Source organism: Penicillium digitatum, chromosome 2, assembly GCF_016767815.1.
Source record: "Penicillium digitatum chromosome 2, complete sequence".
NCBI classification, from domain to species: Eukaryota; Fungi; Ascomycota; class Eurotiomycetes; order Eurotiales; family Aspergillaceae; genus Penicillium; species Penicillium digitatum.
Genome location: NC_089385.1, coordinates 600,014 through 623,866, shown reverse-complemented (window position 1 = coordinate 623,866; position 23,853 = coordinate 600,014). Strand labels below are relative to the sequence as shown.

General features: G+C 50.5%; 7 protein-coding genes across 7 annotated transcripts; 2 read left to right on the top strand and 5 right to left on the bottom strand.

The window, feature by feature from the left end:
• Nucleotides 1-888: 888 nt before the first annotated feature.
• Nucleotides 889-4,063, top strand: Pdw03_6300 (SWI-SNF complex subunit (Snf5), putative; the record flags this gene model as incomplete). Its single annotated transcript, XM_066101301.1, has 6 exons — nucleotides 889-899; nucleotides 1,105-1,209; nucleotides 1,455-1,475; nucleotides 1,568-3,572; nucleotides 3,628-3,969; nucleotides 4,028-4,063. 6 exons carry the CDS (start codon nucleotides 889-891, stop codon nucleotides 4,061-4,063), a joined length of 2,520 nt encoding a protein of 839 aa, XP_065956384.1.
• A 1,554-nt stretch (nucleotides 4,064-5,617) lies between these two features.
• Pdw03_6299 (Sister chromatid cohesion and DNA repair protein (BimD), putative) lies at nucleotides 5,618-10,168 on the bottom strand (the record flags this gene model as incomplete). The annotated part of the gene is made up of 2 exons (XM_014680148.1): nucleotides 5,618-9,757; nucleotides 9,833-10,168. 2 exons carry the CDS (start codon nucleotides 10,166-10,168, stop codon nucleotides 5,618-5,620), a joined length of 4,476 nt encoding a protein of 1,491 aa, XP_014535634.1.
• An 897-nt stretch (nucleotides 10,169-11,065) lies between these two features.
• On the bottom strand, nucleotides 11,066-12,704 carry Pdw03_6298 (MFS multidrug transporter, putative; the record flags this gene model as incomplete). The annotated part of the gene is made up of 2 exons (XM_014680149.2): nucleotides 11,066-11,963; nucleotides 12,043-12,704. 2 exons carry the CDS (start codon nucleotides 12,702-12,704, stop codon nucleotides 11,066-11,068), a joined length of 1,560 nt encoding a protein of 519 aa, XP_014535635.2.
• Nucleotides 12,705-13,908: 1,204 nt separating this feature from the next.
• Pdw03_6297 (Cdc48p) lies at nucleotides 13,909-16,658 on the bottom strand (the record flags this gene model as incomplete). The annotated part of the gene is made up of 6 exons (XM_014680150.1): nucleotides 13,909-14,492; nucleotides 14,551-16,042; nucleotides 16,108-16,357; nucleotides 16,415-16,470; nucleotides 16,528-16,555; nucleotides 16,609-16,658. 6 exons carry the CDS (start codon nucleotides 16,656-16,658, stop codon nucleotides 13,909-13,911), a joined length of 2,460 nt encoding a protein of 819 aa, XP_014535636.1.
• An 872-nt stretch (nucleotides 16,659-17,530) lies between these two features.
• Pdw03_6296 (Peroxin 11C) lies at nucleotides 17,531-18,529 on the bottom strand (the record flags this gene model as incomplete). The annotated part of the gene is made up of 2 exons (XM_014680151.1): nucleotides 17,531-18,308; nucleotides 18,393-18,529. 2 exons carry the CDS (start codon nucleotides 18,527-18,529, stop codon nucleotides 17,531-17,533), a joined length of 915 nt encoding a protein of 304 aa, XP_014535637.1.
• Nucleotides 18,530-19,534: 1,005 nt separating this feature from the next.
• On the bottom strand, nucleotides 19,535-21,145 carry Pdw03_6295 (uncharacterized protein; the record flags this gene model as incomplete). The annotated part of the gene is made up of 1 exon (XM_014680152.1): nucleotides 19,535-21,145. The coding sequence occupies one exon, from the start codon at nucleotides 21,143-21,145 to the stop codon at nucleotides 19,535-19,537; it is 1,611 nt and encodes a 536-aa protein (XP_014535638.1).
• A 1,736-nt stretch (nucleotides 21,146-22,881) lies between these two features.
• On the top strand, nucleotides 22,882-23,800 carry Pdw03_6294 (Peroxisomal membrane protein A; the record flags this gene model as incomplete). Its single annotated transcript, XM_014680153.1, has 4 exons — nucleotides 22,882-23,004; nucleotides 23,085-23,360; nucleotides 23,424-23,690; nucleotides 23,750-23,800. 4 exons carry the CDS (start codon nucleotides 22,882-22,884, stop codon nucleotides 23,798-23,800), a joined length of 717 nt encoding a protein of 238 aa, XP_014535639.1.
• Between the last annotated feature and the right edge of the window lie 53 nt (nucleotides 23,801-23,853).

Genomic DNA, 23,853 nt, shown 5'->3' with positions numbered 1-23,853 from the left:
CCATGAACATCCATCTTGAGGACCAGGAATCCCAGTCTCATTTCAAGGCTGCACATTTAGTCACCGGGAAAATTTCCGAATAGTAGCCAGAACAAAATCACCAAGCTCATCTCGGGCGCTTTCTTGACCGGCGATTTCAACAGCGAAGAGAACCAGGAAGCTTACTAAGAGTTGATGGAAGGTTTCCTTGATGCATATAAGAAAGTTGACAGCTCGAGGTGATACGGTCGCCATATTACTTGGACTGGATTTAGGTGCGAGGGGTGAGCCAGCCTCGTGTATAGACAGACTATGTTCGGGTGAGACCTGCCGGGACTCACAACCACAAGTTGGCAGTCATTGGCTATACAGTGCTAGGGAATCAGTTCGATGATGGTTTTTTGTGCTCGGATCACTGTGCTGTAATTTGTGGACTTGACACACCAAGATCGATCAGGTCTTAATATAGTACAACGTTAGACTATGATGTCGAAACCAAGGGTACTACAATACGTGGTTGAAAACAGGGTGGAATATCCGGAAAATCTACGGACCGCGATGCTGTGGCCCACACAAATTGTGTGTCATGTTTAGTCAGCGTTGTCCGCATAAATTGGAAAAAGAGCGGATTTTGTCAGTTTAGTTAGTTAGAGAACTCACGAGTATTTTTCATGCCCCATCTATTGGTAGTTCTACACAGTGTTGAAACCATAGATCTCTGTCAAATAAACATGCCTAGAGACGGGATACCCGTGGAGGTTACATTATGTAAAGCACACGTGGGTCACATGACATTATGTAAAATTGGTAAACGGGGTCATAGGTTGGCCTGGAGCCCATAGTTGAGCATTGGGAATAATCTCAGAATGTCTTAAACGTAGACTTGTTAACTGAAGCTATAAATCCTTCATGGTTGTTGTGTTAGTTAGATTGAATGGCGAGTTTCTTTGCTTTACGATCTTCGACGGGTGCGGACACTTGTAACGGATACTCTCCCTCCTTCTCCTTTGCCTCTTTCACCATCATCGGCTTAAAAAAAACACAACTGCCAACTCTCCCAGTCTAAAACAATTTTCTAGGGAGAATAACGTCGGTTGGGATCATCGCAATCGATTGACGAAAAAGGTCAGCTGACTTGGCCCCAACCGATCCGGAGCGGATTCTGCGCTGGAACTCCCGACTGGTCCATTCAAGGAACATCGGCAAGAGCTCTCTCCCCCTTCGGCCCTGGTATGTTCGATATTCCTTCCCATTTGGTTTTCGTTTCCATAATTTCCATATGCTGCCCCCATTCAATCTGTTCCACCCCCTTCATTGGTGACTTGTGGCGTGTTCGGGGCATGCGCCCGTTGCGACACGTCCATCCATCACGCTTATCTCCCTAGGTAACATTGGATGCACGATCGCGATGGTGATGAATAGTATAATCTACTATCTGAAAACACCTGCTAATCATTCTTTGATCGCATGAACAGGTTCCATCCCATAATGCTACGGTAACTGATCCGAACATATCCCTGTCGCGTTGAGAGCCACTCCGAGCTTCGAAGACTATACGAGTGGCGTCAGACGTTTGTTTCGCATTCAGTAGACCATCCAAAATGCCATCCCCTGAAGTGACGGGTGGCTCGCTGCCCTCAGAGCAATCATTTGGGGACCTCCAACCAGGTGCTCAGAACAGCTCTGGCGCGTCGGACACGGGGGACCAAGGACCAGACAGTATCGACCTTGGGACAAGCCGATCAACAAATGGGCACACGCCAGATCTAATTGCAGAGGGAAAGCAAAGCGCAAAGGCTATGCTAGCTACTTCCGGGATGCCAGCCTCCTCGGAACCAGGCAGTGGGAGTTTCAATGGCACCCCCCATTCAAATGGTACGCATGGTTTCGCAAGAAAAAGATCTCGTGATGGATCGGCTGTCCAATCCACAGAGGTCTCCGGTGCCATGGCAGCGCGCGCCCGCGAAACGCCACTGGATAAGATTCTCCTGGAGCAATACGTTGATCGCGAATTTCAGCACTCGGCCGCAGCTGCTTGGCAAAATCCGAGTCAGGAATTGCAGAAGACTAAGAGAGCGGAACGGGACTTTTATTTAACAGTACGACGCGAAAATCAATTGAACCCTGCTGCATTGTACGGTGTGGGCTATGAGGGATTTGGAAACCCTCGCACCGACCTTCGCAATCAACACCCTCAACTTCTCTACCCAACTCATCGACGCCGGCCCGGAAATAGGAAGACGCGTGAGCTACGCATTTCACGACGTGACGCGAAGACGCAAAACGAACAGATGGAGGATTTGGTCCCTATCCGCTTGGACATTGATTGGGAAAAAGTCAAGATCCGCGATACTTTCACGTGGAACCTTCACGATCGTGTTGTGTCTCCGGACTTGTTTGCGGAAAAGCTGGTTGAAGACATGGGTCTCGCGGTAGAGAGCTCAGTCCCTTTGACGAGAATGATCTCCCAGAGCATCCAGGAGCAGGTGATCGACTATTACCCGCATCTTCACATACACGAAGACCCTCTTGATCCTCAACTACCCTATACCGCATACAAAAACGACGAGATGCGCATTTCGATCAAGCTCAACATTACCATCGGTCAACATACCCTGATCGACCAGTTCGAGTGGGATATCAATGATCCTAACAATTCTCCCGAAGAATTCGCATTATGCATGACAGATGACTTGTCCCTCTCTGGTGAATTCACTACCGCCATCGCCCATTCAATCCGGGAACAGTCCCAACTCTTCACCAAATCCCTGTACATTGTCGCTCACCCATTCGACGGTCGTCCAATCGAGGACCCCGATCTTCACACATCATTCCTCCCCACCCCTGTGGCTTCTGCCTTCCGACCATACCAATCCGCAAAAGAACATACGCCATATCTTTATGAGTTGAATGAGGCAGATCTTGAACGTACCGAAATCTCAATATCTCGAGAGCAACGTCGGCAGAAACGGTCAATTAACCGTCGTGGTGGCCCTGCTTTGCCAGATCTCAAGGACCGTCAACGCACAATTCGTACCATGATAGTTTCATCTGTGATACCCAACTCGGTGGGCTCCATGGATGAAAGCAATGTGATCAAGCGTACCGGTTCCGGCCGTCGTCGTGGCATGCCCGGAAACCGGGGCGATGATGATTCGGACGAGTTTGATAGCGATGACTCCTCTGTTGGCTCTCCTGCGATTGGGCCTAACCTCGCACAAGGCACTGCTCGTACTAGAGGCATGAGAGGCGCGGCATCTGCAGCCCATGCGGCGCTTCGCGCTAGCCTTGGACAATCTGCAACCCCCGAACCGGTGTACCACGAGCCCCGAGTCTCGGCCCGGAGACAGCAATACCGAGAAGAAAGCGTGGATGACTCTGAGAAGTTGATAGTGAGATTCAAGATTTCGCGTGACAAGCTAGTGGATCTGAGGAACGGAAGGCGCATTGTCTCCGCCCAATCCAGCGCAGGACAAGCACCACGCACGATGGCACCTCCGTCCGATAAACAGTCTCGACTTCACCCTCCCCCACGACCCCAACAAACCGGTGCTGTTGATGCACCGAACCCTCCGCAGCCTGGTGTTTCTGGCGTGAGTAGATTTAAACCCCAGTTTTTGGCCCATGGCTGACCCTGTGTCTATGCAGCCCCCACCACCCAACTGGCTGGCAGCCGGTCTCAGCAAGTTGAAACAATCTCACCCCAACGATTCCTTCGAAGGTGTGATGCGTTACTCCGCCGTCGATACTGAAACCCTGGCCCCCGTGGCAAACCCCAACAACCTCCAAGCTGGCCAAATCATCAAATACCAATACCTCCCCCGTATTCGTTGCCACGACTGCCCAGGGAAGCTGTACACCCCCGGCCCGGGCATGACAGTGGACAACTTTGAAGTTCATCTCCGCAACCGGCAGCATAAGGAGCGGGTCGAGGAGCGCCTCACGAAGTCTGGTGGCAGTGGGGCCAACCCCGACGGCGGAAGTGCGAGGGTAAGTCCAGCTCTCGGGACTGCCACAATCCCTGGAACACATGCCTCTACCTCTTCAGCCAGTGGGTCTTAGCCAGAGTCTATCTCGTTCATGAAGTGATGACAACGGCGTCCTGTGTGATTACTTCCACTTTCTCTCTCAGATCGCTTATATTCTCTTACACATTTGATCAATTCAATACATCTACTTCTTCTCCATGCTTACAAATTCTCTCCCATTCCACTTCCGCCAGTCTTGCATATGGTTTGGTTTCTTAGCCCGGAAGCGATCTATCTTTGTCCTTTCTGTTGGCGCTCAATGTTTCTCCGGGGTGTTTGTGTTCTTTCTTGCTTGGCTGGATCATGTGTAATAATAGTTTGAGAGACCGTTTGAGCTTTGGTAAATATTTCCTTTTTTTTTTGTGAAATGACCCCGTAGGATTGCCCAGAATCACTTGTTAGTATTCGTCGGGCCTCTTTCTGGCATGTTGTTTTAGAGGCGGTGTCCACTCCCACCTACAAGGAGGAACAAAAGGAAGCTGTTCCACCGAACAGAGGAGGAAAGCAGCCATGTTGCCGAACTTACTGGCCTCAGACATCATGTGGCATATCCCCTGTCATCTTCGTCGGGGTTTTCCAGGCCATCAAGACCATTCATCCTCTCTTCTGAAGGGTGCGCCACAAAATCGTTATGCATGGCACTTGGTTGCTATATAGGATCAGCAGGAACAATATGCTGCTCTATAATGCAGTCGGAATTGACTCCTCCCGACATTTTTTCAGCCGTGATGTTCTCCTCTGGTGGGCACGCTAGGAGATTCAGGGGTATGCCACTTGGTCGCGGTCCTCTTGGATGCAACTTGGGCGAACGCTGAGTTGGGCTATTCAGTTCCAACAAGATGACTCTTGGACAAGGGTGTCAACAGATAGACATCTCATTGGCACTGTTGAAATGCTCACTAGAGCTGGGAATGCCACTATTCTTGCCATGTTTGAGGAAATCTGGACCACTTTGGGAACCGGTATAGATTTATATGTGAGTAGTACAAAAGACTACACTACTACGGCCTCTTGGGTAACCTATGCATTTCCTGGGCACAGTTTCATGGTCCGACACACTCGAAAGAATGTTCTAACCAGGCACTTCGAAGTACGAAAAAAAAAACAAATGTTTTTGAAGCAAAGTTCAATTCATTTACAGATGAGAAGCATATATCTGACGGGAATACGCAAAGAGACAGACGTTCGTGAGAAATCGGGCACAAGCCCGATGCTAACTTTAAGAGAAAAAAAAAAGGCAGATGGGGTATACATCTCGGACCATTATGGACTGCAAGGAAACAGAGCATATGAGGACGAAATGGTGAAACCATAATGAAAACAACATGGGAATCAGGATATGAATATGAATATGAATATGAATATGAATATGAATATGAATATGAATATGAATATCGACGGGAACGATTTGCGCAGTAATTGCACAACTTAATTGGATCTGAGAACAGCAACAAGATCGATACTAGACGTCTATGTCCCGGAGACCTTGGCTGGGGAGTCATAGAAATACGACCATTGAAAGCACATGTCTTGGATGAAATGAAAAACATGACCCGTGTGTCATAGCTGGATGGGACCATGTTTTGTCCCATGTAGCCCCGGAGAGGTTCTTATCCACGACGGGAAGAGCGTCGCGAAGGCAAGCTGGCTGCCTCAGGCTTCTTTGCCCCTGGCTTCTTAGCATCGCCCTTTGCAGCAGTGGACCTTCCGCCTCGCTTTTTTGCAGGAGGCGGCGTGGGTTCTTTCTCACTGGCCTCGGCCTTATCTTCCTCAGAAAGTTCGGGACCTTCATCGGTTTCATGGATTTCTTTGTTCTCGCTTTCCTCTGCGTCATCTTCGCCGTCGTCTTTTTCATTGGGTTCATCCCACTCGGCCATCTCCATGTCCGCATAATCGCTATCATTGTCGATATAGCTGACTTCTGGCTTCGCGGTGCCTCGGACGCTACGTCTGCGAGATGAAGCGGGCGTGGTGCCTTCAGCGCCTCCGTCGGAAGACCAGCCGTCGTCGTTCTTTGATTTCCGTTTCGACTTGGCTGCTGCACTGACCGAAGATGTAGACTTGCGGGCGGGACGAGAAGACTTTTCCTTGCGTGCCTTTTTCGCCACAGAGGTTTTGCCGTTCGTATCAAGAGAGGGTTTTCGCTTTTTGGTCGATCCGCCCTGCGAAGCGTGGGCGGAGTTACTCTTAGGCTTCATTGCAATTCGGACGATGCGATCTAGCAAATCATCTAGTTCATCTGGAAGGAAGTTCTTGTCGGCGACGTCTTGGGCTTCGCGGTGACTGCTCATGGAGGTGAAGAGGGAGCTAGGGACGCCCATTTTTCCAGGGTAGGTTTGCAAGATGTTGGTTGCGCCGACCGCACCGCCAAACTTGTGTTGTTGGGAGTAGATTTCAGCGAACCGGCGAATGGTTGCTTGCGCCAAATCAGATAGTGTGTGGAGGCGGGTGGAGATCTCGTCTGATTTGGTGATTCCATCGCGGAATTGTTTGACGCGCTGTCCGACGTGGAAAATCAATGACATGTTGTGTTCATTGGCAACTGCGGAGAGGTAGAAAAGAATATATTGAGAGAAGTCGGTCAAGTCACCGAGTTTTGTTGCCTCATCCAGATCCTCAGACGGGTAGTCAGGGTGGTAGGCGAGCAAAGACAGGAGACGTGAAAAGATCAATTCCATTACCATGGTCTGTTCCGTCCGTTTCCCACTGGCTTGCGCCTGTTGGGCGAAGTATGCCGCTCGGGACCGTAGCCATGTAAGCGTGCTCTCTTTCAGACTATGAACAGGTTCGAAAGCAAGCAAACATGGGACGATGTACCATCGATGGCTCAGATGTGACTTTTGCACGAGTTTCTTCTTCAGGTGGTTAATGAAACCACCCCGCACCTGCACAAGTGGATCCTGGGCAACTAGAGCGACTGCGTTGAAATCAGACGGCGTCAACAAACCGTCGCAGATAGTGCTAGAAGCACACAGCTTGAGCAAGGACTTGGCAGCGAGGAGGCGAAGGCGCGATTTTTGGCCTGCAGGGGTGTCTTTCTTCTTTGAGATTTCGCCTTCACCGACCACCAATTTATTCAGAGTTTCGTAAACAGGCTTTGCGTGGGCACGGAAGTCATCTTCATTGTCTGCTCCATCCTTAGCGTGAAGGCGGTTGACAATGATTTTTAATGCCCATTCTTTAGCTTTAGTCTCATCATCAATTGTCTCCGACCAGTTGTATTCAGAGTCTGGTTCGGGTGTGCGGTTGGTGAGGAGGATTTGTTTGATGGCAATGGAAATGATAGCATCGCTTTCCTCGTCTGCTTCTCTCGGTGCAAGGAGGTTCAACTGCGACAGAGCAGCCAGGCGAGTGAGGAACCGATCAGATCCGTACGTCCAGTTCTCAACACACTTATGCACCAGATCCTTCGCATACATCTCTCTTCGATCAGCCGTCGCCATAAGAATTGAGACTGCATGTTTTGCAGAATGCGGCGATGAACTGTAAAGCGCATAGTTGGCCAGAGCCTGGAGGAACTTGCGCTCTTTGGGGAGTTTAGCCGGAAGCTTTTTAGCGAAACCAGCACAAGCCTTCAAAATGTCTTCAGCACTACTATCAGCGGCCGAGGAAGCCTTGGGAGCTTGAGCCTCGAGATCTTTACACATTTCTTGGACCTGTGCCTCTAGGACTTCGGGATTTTGAGATGAAATTTGCTTCAACATCTCCTGTGCAGCGTTGGCCAATCCATTCTCGTCTGTTCGGGACAAACTCATGATCGCCGGGATGTGGCTCCGGTTGAAGATCATGGACCCACAGCGATACACAAGAGGAGTTAAGGTTTCCAGTAGGGGAGAGTTGTTTGCACTCTGGACCCGCCGCTGGAGTTCTTTCATGGCCTTGACAACAGTGCGATAATCACTCACAGCAGCCATGGCGAAGCGAACCAGCTGGTAGCACCGCCGGTCATGCACCTTGGCGAACTTCCACAAGTCTGCCGATGCGCGCGAGGCGTCTGGGAAAGTTTTAGATAATGATTCAATGATCTTGGACAATTGTGTCTTAATCTGTTCCTCGTCCTTGTCGACAACACCACCATTGTACTTCTCACAGGCCTCTAGGTAAAGTGTCACTGCCGATCTCATCGACAACTGACGAGCCAACATAACGAAGAAGACTCGCCTGGCCTTTTCATCCAGCCCTCGGAGCAGGGTAAGAATCCGGCGGACGCGTATCTTGTCAACATCCGTCTCTTGCTCGGGTTCAGACGCCTGGCTACCCTTCTGCTTTTGTGATTGGTTCGAGTTGCCCCGAGAAAGTTTCGTTTTGATAGGGGGATAAGAAAGTGGCAAAAGCGTCTCAAACAAGACGCGATCGATCAGAACATGAATTTCTTGATCATTGGTATAGAAGGCATCAAATATCTTAGATGGCGCATCTTTGAGGAGGGACACGACAGGCTCCGTGTTTTGCTCGATGTCACCAGCAGCCACTGCCCACATGCGAGCCAAAATCTTCATAGCGTGTTCACGCACATGCGGTTTGCGATCCTTCACTCGCTCGGCAAGAATTGCAAGAACCGAGTCTGGTGATGAGCAACCACCATCCATGCTTAGCTTATGGACGATTTGGGAAAGCCCAAATTGCCCAACAGTATCAACTGCAGCAACGCGAACCTTCTCATCCACGTCACGAAGCATCGAGGCCAGATTTCTGACAAGACTATGTTCTTCGCTTTCGTGTAGGCCAGAGCCTCCAGCTGACGTTGAAAGAATCCGTCCCACAACAGTGACCCAGGCAGCACGGACTGATGGTGTCTTGTCGAGACGACGGCTCAAGAAGGCTTCATAGGCCGAGCTGTGGACCTGAGAGAAAGGCTTGGGGGACACGGGAGTCAACAAAACATTGGGCTGGGGAATGGTCTTGTCATAATCCAGTAGTGATACTGGCGGGTAGGTTGTCGGGTCCATGGGAGGAGGAGGTGGGGGACCTGCAACACCGATTCCGGCCGCAAGGTCTCCGATAGTCTGGGTCGCCAATAAACGTAGAGCCACTGATTCTGCAGAGAGCTCTGCTTCAATCTGCGGAATAACATTCTGCAGGACCTCGGGACAAGCGCGCCAAAGCTCCCGGATCAGCCGGTGTGCCTTGCTCAATTCCTTGATATCTTCTCCCTCCTCATCGGAATCGTCGAGATTGGGTTTTCGGGCATGCCTAGAGCCGTTCGTTTGGCCAGCTGGCACAGATGCATCGATGATAACGTTATTGAAGTACTGGCTGATGTGACTAGTCATACGATCCGGGCAGGCCTGACAAATAGCCTTGGCCATGTTATAGGCGGCCGGATAGTCTTTCAGTAGAAGAGTGTCCTGCTTGGCGTCAAGCGGCGCATCTGGTCGCTTTCCCTTCCTGTTGGGATTGTCCAACACTCGTGGGTCGACTCGGAGGAATTGGGCGACGATAATGTCCACTACTTCGGGGGCCAAGACGAGCGATTCATCGATCACGGTGACGAGTACTCGGGTCATATCAAACTCAACATTTTTAGCCACCTCTTCACCGGTGGATGCTTTCGAAGAACCCGACACGATGTCGAAGCAGCCCATGAATAACGGGACAATTAGCGAGTCCGGATGATCAAGATCGACCATCAGAACCACACTCTTCACCTCCGCGAGAGATCCTAGGACGTAGATATGCTGGGCGTTGTAGGCGTTGGACGGGTCAGCCAAAGCGGGGATAATCGAGGACACAATACATGTGAATATATCCTAATTAGTCTCAGTCAGCAAATTCTTGGATCGCATATATAGAAGAAAGATTCTGGGTCTTTTCAATTGCCGCACCTTCAATTGATTGCGCGTAAAAGGCGCGTCTGGTGCGCATAGTCGCAACACATCAACGATGCAGCACGTAGCCCATGCTCTGACACCCTTATCCTTGTGGGCAAGCAAGTTCCCATTAGCAAGTTCCTGAGACACCTTCCGTAGTGATTCCTTATCAATTTCCTCTTGGTCGAGTTTGCGAAGTTCCTGCGCGAGAGTCTGGAGACGGTCGAGGAGATCCGCAATGGGGATCGCGGAGCGCCCCACGCGCCAAGAGAGCGGCTGGTTGAAGGATAGACTGCAAAGCCCCGAGTCTTCCTCCACCTCGGAAGGACCTGGGCGAGAGCGCGAAGGCATCGTGGATGGTCGCAGTTCTCACATGGACTGTGGAGGTGGAGAGTTTCGACTTGGGAGTTTGGGTGGAGGTTGACCGCCCAGGACGCGTCGCACGGGACCGCGTCTTGCCCTACAAAGTTGGTGCTACAGGTATTAGACGGTACATTATGAGATCATTTGTTTACTTGAAAATCTTGGATCTACAATTTTGATGTGATATCCATGTTCATATTCTTTTCCTTTGGGGATTAGATTGCACTTGTTGGTGTTAAATAGCCCTTCTCTCAGAGAAGCGAAGTCCCGAGCTTCTACATGGGTACTTTGTGCAACAACAGACTTTAGGCAGTTTCTATACGTGACTGTGAATAGTTTAGGGGAAACACTTTTGGTTGAAGAGTATCTCGAAAGGATGGCAAAATAAAATGTTTGGTTACAACATCAGTAGATACCATGTCTACGTCCTTTTCGGCTCATTATGGTGCAGTTTTCATGCGATAATAGTTTGAGCATTCTGTCTAGCCCTGGGGTTATAGAGAAAAGGCCATTTCGCAAATATTCTGCCATCTCTCTACGAAATTGAAGAAGGCGGGCAAAAAAATCTATGATCCAAAGACATCTAAAAAGACATTCAAAAAAGATTAACCTGAAAGAAGTCACAAAGCCGCAAACGCGGCCGGCCATTCTTGTAAATTGTTGGCTGATATATAGAGTCCAAATTTTAGTGATATTAACAAATATGGATTGAACAATGCCGTGGGTATACATAAGCCCTTGTCATAAAACAACGGAGTAGGCCTGCTGCATCAAAAGTGATATGACTTCACACATCTGCGATTATTAAAATGCAAGGAAAAAGCAAACCCCCAACACGATATATGTATTTAGCGCCTGAAAACAAGAGACAGGTACATCAACCATCTAGAACTTAGGACTGAACTTGCTCATAGCCCGAATTCTGGAGCCATAGAAAAAGAACAAGATGGGAATGGGGACCATAGCCAACGTAATAAAACCCAGTACACTAGATGCCCAAGCTACACCTAGACCCCGGTACATTTGCGTGGCGAAGAGCGGGAACGCACCACCCATAGTTGAGCGAACGAGAGTGTTGGCCGCGATGGCGGAGTTGGCGAACATCATGTACACATCGATAATGTAGTTGAGACCCTGCATGAAGATAACCAGGATACCCAGACCGATTGGTACGCCGGCAATAACCTGCGGCACCCAGGAGATGTGTGGGCTGGATGTCCAGCCGAACCAGAACAGGCCGATCGGTAGTAGCACAGAGGCGACTATCATTGGCACGAGGCGCTCTTCGGGGACGACCCTGCCATGCTTTGCAAGTTTGCGGGCGAAACGAGTTTTCGTAGTGTATATGATGAGAGAGGCACCAAGGATGACGCCGATGAGGATGCCGATGAATGGAAGAGCGGCCACGCCTTCGTGGGACCAACCGCGAATTTCACCAAAAGAATAGGGATAGGCCTCAAAGAACAGGTAGAGGATTCCGTAAACTAGGGCGAGATAGAGAGTCATGGCGAGGAGGATCGGCTCTTGCACGAGCATCTGGAAGGGTCGGAAGATGTACTTGGTAACGATATCTGACATTGTGGGCTTGTGCAGATCTAAGAAGGCATGGAGATCCGGGTTGTTGGTTTCAGTCCGCAGACGGGCAGCTCTCTTTTGCAAGATGACTGGGCCGTAGGTCTCGGGAATGACGAAGAAAGCAATTATACCGAAGAAGGAGGATGCGATTAAGGTGATCCATGCGGTCCAACGCCAGCCAAGGTGTGAATCTGTGATAAACCCACCGCTGAAGAGTGTTAGTTTCTGGCTAGTGCTTTGAGGAAAGTCTTGCCTCGGGATTTGGCCAATGCAATTCGAGTACTCACACAATTGGGCCAAGAACAGGTCCCATGAAAGTGGATACGCTGAAGAGAGCGATAGCCACTGCGCGGTCCACGGGGTTCCAGATATCAGCCAGGGCACCGCCAACAACAGCCAAAGGAGAGCAGCCAAAGATGCCCAATATGAAGCGGCAGATGAGAATAGTCTCGAGATTTGTGGCGACAGCCACGGGGATCTGGAAGATAGCGAAGATGGCGTAGCCTGAGAACAATGGGATGCGACGACCGTATAGCTCACTCAGCGGTGCCCAACACAGCGGACCTAGAGCGAAACCGAAAACAACCAGACTGGTGCCAAGAACCATCACTTCAGTCGATACATTGAACTCCTTCGCAGTCACCAGGGTCGCAGTCGAAAAGACACTGGATGCAAAGGTGATCCATACGGTCATGGTGGACATGGTCAGTGTTATGACCCATTTGCGTAGATTAGTATAGTTCTGGGGGTGTTCAGGGTCATCTACGCCATCCCAGTCGACAAGGTTTGGATCTGTGCTGGCATTATCGGGCTTTTTTGTGGCGTCGGCCGCTTTCTCGACATCTGTTTCGCTTTTGTTGTGAACAGTAGTGACACCCTCCTCGATGGAACTTTGTTCCATGCTGAGGCGAGGGGTGGTTGTATTTGAGTCAAACTGTTGAGGACTCATGATTACTCAAAAATACCTATGTGCATAGGTAGACGAAAGTGCAAGACTGCCCAAGTGTGATGTGAGAGAGAAAACAACGCTGGGAAAGAACCGCTCAAGACGGGACCAAACGATCGCGGCCGTAGTATAAGGAATATGACAAATGTCCCGGGAATGAGCTCGGAGAAAGAAGGTCAAAGATTTGTGCTCTGCAGAAAAAAAAAAGGGTCGTGGATACTAAGCTCATTCGATATGTAATACACATCGGCCGTTCGCTCCTCCACTAAGTCCGCAGTTGCTAATCCCCGAGATCATCCCCTGAGAGCTGAACTATACGAGTACGTTATCCTACCTGCATGTCAGCCCAATAAGAGCCTTTTATTTAATGGCATAAATATGCCAGATCATCTTGTAATGAATCTTTATTCCACGCAGATCAAAACCATGCATATATGGCATGTACGGAGCACGTCCCGAGGTCCATGCCACCATGTGAACGTCCATGTGGCGATATTAACGCTAAATTAAAACCAACGACTGGAAAAAGAAAGGTTAGAGTCCACTCCAATAGACCAGTCAAAGCACGCAAAAGCACGGAATAGCTACTCCGTAGTTGTGTAATATTCGCTCTCGGCTTCAGCTAAGCACCGAGAAAAGTGGGGATCCCACCTCAGGGCCGAAACCTGAAGTGGTGATGAGTCAGAAAACATCTCAGATTAAACTGTCCGAGCTTTTCAATTCATATCCAAGGGTTTCCAGGCTATCGTCCTTCTTTATAAGCACGGAGTAGTATACAAAGAAACATATACACCAGTTCTTACTCCTACGTGCAACCGGGTATTGTTGTTGTCACTGACCAAATACAAGGACAAGAGATGAAACATCTTCTCCGTAGAGGATACCCAATCGTGATTTGCAGAACTGGGCAGTCATGAAAAGAAAATGCCATTTGTACATTAAATGCGCACTCACAATACGATAAACCCCAAAAGAACACTGATGAACGTTAGAGATTTCTCCACCTGTATTGGCAATTATGGCACATTGTATGTGGGCAAAAACAGGAATAAAGAATCGAAAAGAAAACCCCATGAAAGCCCAGCAATCAGGCCCGCACCTCCACCCACGCGAAACGATCTATTCATAAGCGAATTCGGGCGCAGAAATACGGGCAAGGCTGAACTAAGGAAAAACAAGTCATATCACCTCCAAGCAAAAGATGCATTTAATCATAGAGGCTGTCGTCATTGCCGGCTTCGCCAAAGGTATCGTTCTCCTGGACTTCACCTGCAGATGGGAAGCGGAAGAAGCTACCGCCTCCGGTGTTCTTCAGGCTCTGGGCAAAGGCCTCGTAGCGGCGGATCTCAACATCGCTGACGGATCGGCGGGCGGACTTCATGGCCTCCTCGAAGTGAGCGCGAGTAAGCTCAGGCACGGGGTCCTCCACTTCCTCCTCATCACCCATAGTGATGTCCTCGCCGGCAGCCTCGCGCTCCTTTTGACGGTCGATGTCAGCGGAGATGGCCTGCTTGATGGCAAGCTTGACGGCACGCTGTGTCACGAAGCCGAGATCGGCACCGGAGAAGCCGTGAGTCTTGCTGGCAATGAAAGCAATGTCGACATCGCCGGCGACAGGGGTCTTGCGAAGCTGGGCCTTGAGGATACCCTCACGAGACTCCTGGTCAGGCAGGGGAACGTAGACCAGGGTGTCAAGACGACCAGGACGGACCAGAGCGGCATCGAGCTGCTCGGGGCGGTTGGTGGCACCAATAACGAAGACGTTCTTCTTGGAAGTCATACCATCCATCTCTGTTGGGGCATTAGTGAATACTCAGAGCCAAAAAAAAGGAGAACAGCGGAAACTGACCAGTAAGAAGTTGGTTGACAACACGGTCGGAGGCACCACCGGCGTCACCAACGGAACCACCACGAGACTTGGCGATGGAGTCCAGTTCGTCAAGGAAGACGACACAAGGAGCAGCAGCACGAGCCTTGTCGAAGATGTCACGGATATTGCTCTCAGACTCACCGAACCACATGCTCAGAAGCTCAGGGCCCTTGACGGAGATGAAGTTGGCAGCACACTCGTTGGCAACAGCCTTGGCCAACATGGTCTTACCAGTACCAGGAGGACCATAGAATAGCACACCGCGAGAAGGTGAGAGACCGAACTTCTGGAACATCTCGGGGTGGTCCACGGGGTATTGGACGCTCTCGACAAGCTCGCGCTTGACCTCTTCGAGGCCACCAATATCGTCCCAGCGAACGTTGGGAACTTCGACCACAGCAACCTCGCGGAGAGCCGAGGGGTTGGAGACACCCAAGGCAAAGCGGAAGTTCTCCATGGTGACACCGAGAGCCTCAAGGACCTCGGCATCGATGGTGTCCTCATCGAGATCAATGAGATCCATCTTCTCACGAATCTGCTGCATAGCAGCCTCAGAGCAGAGGGAAGCAAGATCAGAACCGACGTAACCGTGGGTCTCAGCGGCAATGGTCTCCAGATCGACATCCTCGCCAAGCTTCATGTTCTTGGTGTGGATCTGCATGATCTCAAGACGGCCAGTTGGGTCGGGAATGCCAATATCGACCTCACGATCGAAACGGCCGAACCGACGAAGAGCAGGATCAATCGAATTAGGACGGTTGGTAGCAGCCATGACCACAACGTTGGAACGGGCCTTCATACCGTCCATAAGGGTGAGCAGCTGGGAAACTACACGGCGCTCGACCTCACCGTTGGTCTTCTCACGCTTGGGGGCAATGGAATCGATCTCATCAATAAAAATGATAGCGGGGGAGTTCTTTTCGGCCTCCTCGAAGGCCTTGCGGAGATTCGATTCGGATTCACCAGCCATCTTGGACATGATCTCGGGACCGTTGATCAGGAAGAAGAAAGCACCAGTCTCGTTGGCAACAGCACGGGCCATCAGAGTCTTACCGGTACCGGGAGGACCGTACATCAGGATACCACGGGGCGGCTTAATACCAATGGACTTGAAGAGCTGAGGATGACGGAGAGGCAACTCGACCAATTCACGGATCTGAGCCATCTGCTTGCGGCATCCACCAATATCATCGTAGCCAACCTCGTTGAGGTTGCCCTCCTCATCTTCTCGTTGGATGGGCTCACCCTCGCAGTGAATAATTGTGTCCTGGGCTACAATGCCGTATTCGGGAGGGTCGACCTCCACAACCTTAAATTCGATTTGTCTCATGCCACCTCGTACTGTGAACAAGTCACCCTGTCGGACTGGTCGGTAGGCCTCGCGGAAGTAGGGAGCAAGGTAGACGTCGAAGAGAGAGCCGGTCAGGCCCTCAATGGTATCAGCGATGGGGAGCACAGCGATACGCTTGGCCTAGATCACGGAGATAGGATTAGCCAGAAGACCAGAGTAGAATGATGTGGAACTGCCCCACTTACATATTTGATATCGGGGCAAGGGTGCACAGTGATCATATCGCCGTGTTTGACCCGAAGGTTATGACGCACAACACGGTTGATGCGGGCGCTTCCATCATCAAGATCGTCATCGGCCAGGACGATCAGCACAGTGTCCTTGCGTTTCTTGCCCTTCACTAGAACTGTATCACCACGGAAGAGCTGGAGAGTCTCCATGGTGTTGTTCGAGAGGGCAATCACCGAGTTATCATCGTTTACGGCATCAGTCACTCTGCACGAAAACGGTCAACTTCTTGCTCCCAACAGATATCTCTTATCAGCTACTCACATCAAGGAGTTGGGCTTCTTCTTCTTCTTCAAGATAGCGGTGGAGGTATCAAGCTCCTGCATTTTTCGTCAGTTCCGAGGCTTTTGTAAGCTATCCCGTAGCATAATCCTTACCTCCTTCTTCTCAGCGCCCGAGGCGTCCCTGGGGACCGGTTAGCACACTCTATAACCAAGGAAATTTTTAATCAAACGTACTGCAGATGGACCCTCTTCTTATCGTGCGTGTGATCTGGCTCAGAAGACATGATGGCCGTAAATGAGGTCGTGACGTTGATGGAAGTAGGCTTGAGTGAACAAAGGTGTCCAGTGCCCAAAAACAGGCGGAGCGAGACACGGATTCAAATGGCAGCGAGAAATGAAAACAGAAAATGGAAAGAACCTATAGATCAGAATCAAAGAGCGAACCTGACTACGGGTTAAGTGGAGATAGAGGTAGGTAACGGGAGCGATGATGTTGAGCTTCCTACCTCTGCTCCTAGACTGATGATGATGACCTAAGCCCTGCGCTTATGTCATCGCGGTGTCCGCCACAACGAAGCGCATGGAACTCAGTCGATTGAAAGCCTTTGTGCCTGAGGCAAAACTGGTAATAGCTACTGTAAATATGGTTACCAGGGTCCTCCAACTCAGCCGAGAGGACCTTGAAATAATTCAATTGCATCTCCGGAGTACAGCAATTCTAAAAGGCAATTATGTAAAAACGCCATGGCGCACTTTTTTCGAATTTGGAGAAATATCCACTCCAGGTGGCTGGAATTAGACATGATGAAGTCCATGCTTGACACCACAGAAGCATTATCGGACAATGTCGAATTTCCCAAATTCTTGGATGGAGACCCATCTGGCCTCCAAGGATTTAAATGATAGAGAAATGTCATGCTTTTAAAGGGAAACGAAATCTTTGGCAAAGCTTGAACCAAAAAACCCCTCATCCAACACTGCTATGCGATTATCAAGGCCGGACTATATTCTGAAAAGATAGTGTAAACCTAGAAAATGCAAAGCCGATAGTCAACCATGTGCACTGTCAACACCAGGCATATATGCAATTAAAAAGGAGATTTGTACAAATAAGAAAAGAAGAGAAAAGTCCGATGATTACCACATGCTCGAGTCTCTATGCTTTAACACTTGCGGTTCCAGCCCAGCAGTCATGGAGACTCCAAGCCCCGGCGCAGAAGCTGATTAGTCCGGTCAGGCTATCGGGAATACCGATGCCTTTCTCGACACACCAGTGCAGACACAAGGGAGCCCAGATGAAGTTATTTACCATGCTTTTTCGCCAAGCCCGAATCTCCAAACGCAGTGCCTCGCTATCTTGAGCCTTGGTCTCTTTAGTCTCGACCGTGCCGGCAGCCGCTCGCTGTGCAGCTAACCGCTGTCTGCGCATCACACTCTGGCGCCAGAGCACGAAAAATTCGAAGAAGATGTGCCCAAACCATCCACGAGTACTCCAAATTTCCCACTTGGCAACGCCTCCATATTTGTTCACGAAGCGCTTCGAGACGACTCCCTTAGAAGCAAGGTAGCCCACGTTCTCGAGAAGCTGGTAGATCACGTTTGAGATGACCTGCAGCACGGTCAGGGCGTGGAGGATGGGGTCAGCTGGCGGCGATTTGAGGGTTTCAACTCCCCAGATCCACAAAGGAAGCAGCCCAAATAGGCGCAAGTTGTATCTCGTCTCTGATGCGAGGGAGGAAAGGGCCGCGAATTTTGATTTTGACGACGCGGGAGTGACGTTATTGGTGGGTACACGACCCTTCAGTCGTGCTAGTATACGCAGTCTTGTTTGCAATGCTATCCAGGGCGCTGACGCAGTGAGGTGGTGGAGCATGGAGGCGACATAGTCGACAGTCGCTAGTACTCGCTCTTGTCCGTTTGCCTCCGAAAGTAGTCTAAGGGAGCGGTCAGCAATATTAAAGATCTGTGTTGGGTGCCGAGCTCTCGCCCTAGCATATCAAAATCGAAAGGGGCCTTACAGATCCAACCGGCGGATTGTCACATCGGTTGTTGTCAAGACGGCCAGCAGTTGTCGATTTGCGCATGAGCTCCAGGCGGGTGTTTTCCCCGCCTGGACATCTGTCGCCTCGCCTGGAGGGTGTTCAGGGTCGGACATCGTGTATGATGAACATGAGAAAGAGAGAAATAAAATGTACTTGAGGCAGGGTGGAATCGCACTCGTGGAACCGAGGCTCGGAACTTGAGGAAGTTCAATCTTATCTCCGAGGTGTAATCCCCCAGCATTTTAGTCATCGCCTAACCTGCTAACTATACTTTGACTGCATTCACATGCTATATCTCCTTATTTTCTTACAGTTATCTTGATAGTTTATAAGATAGTATATAATTATCTACATAGGTAAGTCGCGCAAACGGAGTTACACCCTCTAGCCCCGGAAATGGTTTCTCTACTTGGTTTTGCTCATCTGGGCTCACGGAATGCCCAATTCAACATCATTTACATAGATTAGATCTTTCTAGTGAGTCTTAAGTTTACTTGGAATCATGCTTGGAAATTCTTCATTTTGGGGGAAATCCCCGATTTTCACATGTGGAATCTGAGTTCCACCCCCCTTCATCCTCCTCTCACATGCCGCTCACCCCCCCGTCCACCCCCCGCTCACCCGCCGCACATCTCCACCTCTTCCTCATCTTCCGCCTCACCTCACCTCCATCTCTTCCTCGCCCCGGCTTCATCTCCCCCTCACACGATGAATGTAGCAAGGCAAGTGAAATATATAAACTGCGGGCGGCCCCGCTCCTCAGCCCACTTAGCGATTGTACTCAGGGTACAGCAGGCGGGGATTTACCTGCTGACCCCCGGTGTGCTCAGCTTCATTGTCTGGGGGAGTGATAATGATACGGGGCGCAAGGGTTGAGAGTTCCTCATCAGGCTCCGTTTGCGGGCTGGCGGTTCTGGTGAGGCAGATAACGGAAGGTAGGCAGACACCTCCGGAGTCATCGGAGTCCTCAGATCTCGTTGAAGCGTGACCTTCCTCAACGTGACTCCTGGATCGGTGCCGCCACCTCTCGTTGCCCACGCCACCAACCCCTGGATAGCACCTCAGCCCTGTATCATTATCATCGCCGCCCGCATCCTCGCTTGCAGATCCGCCACCATTTAAACCAGTCTCAGAAGAACAGGATGCCGGTGCACCGCGTCATCGTTAGCACCGTCGAAGCCACGGCCGGCAGCCTCGTAATGACGGGTAATTGAGACGTTCCCTGCCATGATTCGATCCACTTCCAAGCAGAACGCATCAAGTTCTTGCTCTGGTTCAGGCCGCAGGGTCACAATGTTCTCCTCCTCAAGTGCTCGCTGAACTTCCTCAGCCCACCGTGCCACCCTGAGATTCGTTTGCTTCATTTCTTCCTCGCTGTCGTAGCTTGCCGCGGACTGTGAATGTCCGATTGAACGAGAAGGTTCTCGGAGAGCGGAAATGACGTTATAGATTCGGTCTTGTGGGGGCACGGAGCTGGACGCATGAGCTTGTGCTTGTGGAGCTGGATGTGGAGAGCTGCCGTTTTCTTCGATATCGCAATTGTGAAACGCAGTATTAACGGCTCCGAGTATCTCGTTCATGGAAAGTGGATCGGTGGCAGAGCTCCCATCTCGTCGAAACGTGTTGCCGCGTCGCTCTTCAGAACTTGGGTCACTCGGTGGGCGGATGGGACCCCAGAGCTCTGCCCACGGATCGCTGACAACGCTGGAGGTTCGCAAAAGTCTTCTGCCTCGAGGTTCTTCGGGATGGTCTCTGGATGGCTGGCTGCCGCCCCAAACCTCAGAAAGCGCATCGCTGAAATTGCTTCCAGCTAGCTGAAGCGATCTGCCGCGTCGTACTTGAGAACTCTGGTCGCTGGGTGGGTCATTATCGGAATTTTCGGTGACCCGAAGTTCATCGTTGTTATCATGTCTGGCCGTGTAGTATGGGATGTTACTCTGGTGAGAGTTGACAGAGCTGGCTGCACGGTTTTGCATGTGAAGACTTGGACTTGAAAGGCTGTGGCCTTCGATATTGTCATTTTGCAACAGGGAAGCTTCGGGCATGACCGATCCATGTGCAAGCTGAGGAACAGATGGCAACTGCAACAGGTCGAACGTGAGCAATCCATATGCGTGCTGGGAATTGAAGTCTTCGACATTCTGTTGGCTGTTGCTGGCCTGGCGAGCGGCGAGCAGATCGTCAAGCCGTCTGAGCATCGAATAACGATCTTCGACATCCTGCTGGTTGTTCCTGGCCTGGCGAGCGGTGAGTAAATTGTCAAATCCTCTGAGGATCGAATCATGATCTTCAAAACTTGGTTGAATGTTCCTCGTCTGGTGGCTTGGAAGCGCATTGTCTTGTCGTCTGAACATCCGTCGGTGACGGTATCTACCGATTTGGCGACTGGTGAATTCACGAAGCCGCTGGCGTAACCCAAGTCTACCGTGGCGACCGGTAAATCCGACATTTTGCCGAACAAGATCAAGGCCACCATGGCGACTGGCAAACTCATGATTATTGTGATGGCGCAATCGAAAATGTCGTCGAATGCTTCCAACAAAACCTGTGCTCTCATCAGGGGCTATGTTGACTGCAGATTCATCGCTCTCGGTGGTGATGCATGATGGCGCTATTGTTAGACTACCACTGGACACGTTGTATTCCTCGGTGAGGGTTCGTCGATCTTGCAGCTCGGCCTCGAAACCAGAAGGCTCTGGCGACTCCATGTTGGAGTGGTGTGAAGGCATGATTGGTGTGGCGTCGGGATGTCTCGTCCCTGACAGATATGAGATTTTTGCGAATGAGAACGAAGATGTGGAAGGTAATGTCTCACCGTGTTGCCAGAAGGACTACACACCGGGGAAGAGAAAGGCTTGGTACTTCCGCCACTGACTGCGAAGTACGTTGCTATGCTTGAATGTGAAGAGTGTCACGCCGGTGTGCCGCCAAAAGCTTGCACACTAGAAAAAGACTTGATACTTTGGCCGGTGGCGGGAGAGTTACAGATGTGATGAAACTGAGAATGAAGAAGGTATTGCGTTGAATCAATGGCAGAGAACAGATGAAATCCGATGAAAAGAGCAGGGAGAGGATGGTTCGGAATCTGAAATGGTTCCTCTAGGGGGGCTACCGTTTGCTGATATCGTCGCTGACTCGTCGTCGCCGGGGACAACAAGCTCAAGGCTGTGCCCGGCGACTACCCCGGGCGACGACCATGACCATGACCCTGACAACGGTCGCGATACACCCCAGATGGCCGGGTCCCCCGCGGTCATTTGAAGCTTCCGACGAGACTATTTCTCTCGCTAAGCATTTTACTCAACAAGTACAGAGTGCAACTGTGTCGACGGAGGGGTTTCATCTTCACGGCTCGTTCTGTCTGAAATTGGAATCACCGATCCTGTGCGTGCTCCGGCCCGGTTGCTGCTCGCCGGCCTATCTATACATTTGACTGAATTGTGGGACGAGACACAAGCTATTACAAGCTTGAGTGGCACAAGGGCTTGCTTTAATGCCTGTTAACTATGCAGGAACACGGTGATTATCCTTTAATGCTTTGCCCCCAGAGCCCTTTTGACTGAAAGAACATGGACTCGTGGCCTGGATGTTAGATTCTAGGACTAGCACCTCGTAGATTTAGAGAAATTGAAGACAAAATCGGCAAGAGATAGTTGGCGGGCAACTTCCACGCATACATAATAAGTATAGTTAGAAGATAGTGCTGTTGTACCCCATACTAACTAGTTAGCTATACGATATGTACACTACAAAGGATCTGAACCGAAAAGTCCCACACTTCTACATTCTGTAGGCAATACACTTTTGAGTAACAAATCAAACAAGTTATTCCAAAAATCCGAGCAAAGAGACAATTCGCAGGTAGTTGTGGAGACATGGCAAGCTCAGGGCTTCATTGTCAGTGGACAATGAAGCCCTGAGCTTGCCAGGTCAAAAAATGACAAATGGTAAAACTTCCAAGATCAATGAGATCTACTTGAAAAGCATGATGTATAAAAGTGTATACCAAATTAAAAATAACTTGAAAGCCGTCAAAGCCCCGGATTCAACCAAAAGCCGTCGGGGTTTCCGATGTGCTCCGCCAATGGGTCTCGGGGATCCATCTGCCGATTGTTCGCATAGCCGTCTCCATTTCCTGAATACAATCTTCCAACATTCTTTGATCGGAGATATATTCAATTGACGTGGGAAGAGATTTTGTGTGAGTTATAAGCCTCGGCTGTCCTTCCATCCTATTCCTATCCCAGCCACACTCGGGCCAACATAAACAAACAAGAACACCCTGGGTTTCACCCCCCATCATCTTCTCAACTTCTCCACTTGGCACCTTATCATCAGGTACTCCGTACATCTTTATCCTATTCAAACTATTGACTTCAACTAGGAGCGTGTCTAATCTGAAGACCCTTCTTGATCCATATCCCTCCTGAATCCTGCCCTTCCCCAACCCCCTCTGATCGTCATTATGTCCGTCAAGTTCGAAGAGGAGACCGTCCGCACCGTCACAGGTGACGGCAAGACTGAAGACCTCATGCACCTTGTCGGTGAACGATTGACCGGTGGAAACACAGCCGCTGGATATCTTCAGGTATGCAGCGAACCGACCCCCTCCCCCCCTTCTCCAATAAGTTCGAACCGATGCTGATCTGGGGAATGGATCGTCAATAGGCCTACCTCCTCCAGCTCCAGGAGAACCCTCTGCGCACGAAGATGCTCACCTCCGGTGTGCTCTCCGGTCTGCAGGAATTGCTGGCTTCGTGGATTGCCCACGATGTCGGCAAGCACGGCCACTACTTCAGCTCGCGCATCCCTAAGATGTCGCTGTACGGAATGTTTATTAGCGCCCCCCTCGGCCACGTTCTCATTGGCATCTTGCAGAAACTCTTTAACGGTCGCACAAGTCTCAAGGCCAAGATTCTCCAGATCCTCATTAGCAATCTGATTGTACGTTGTCGTCGCTGCGATCACATGACCTGAGCTTTGCCTAATATACTCCCGTTTCCCCAGGTTGCCCCCATCCAAAACAGCGTCTACCTGACCTCCATGGCTATTATCGCCGGTGCGCGGACCATCCACCAGGTTCGCGCTACCGTTAGGGCTGGCTTCATGCCTGTCATGAAGGTCAGCTGGATTACCTCGCCCTTGTGCTTGGCCTTCGCTCAGAAGTTCCTCCCCGAGCACGCCTGGGTACCCTTCTTCAATGTTGTTGGATTCATCATTGGAACCTACGTCAACACCCACACCAAGAAGAAGCGTCTGGAGGCTCTCCGGAAGGTAGGATCTAATTGTTCTTAAAATGCTTCAATTGTGACTTATTGCTAATGACTCGACAGCGTTATGACCAGCGTCGCGACCCCAGCTACGAGAAGCGCGACTTCCCTTAAATGGGTCCAGTCCGCAACTGACTGCATACAAAACCGGAAGACATATTGAAGAC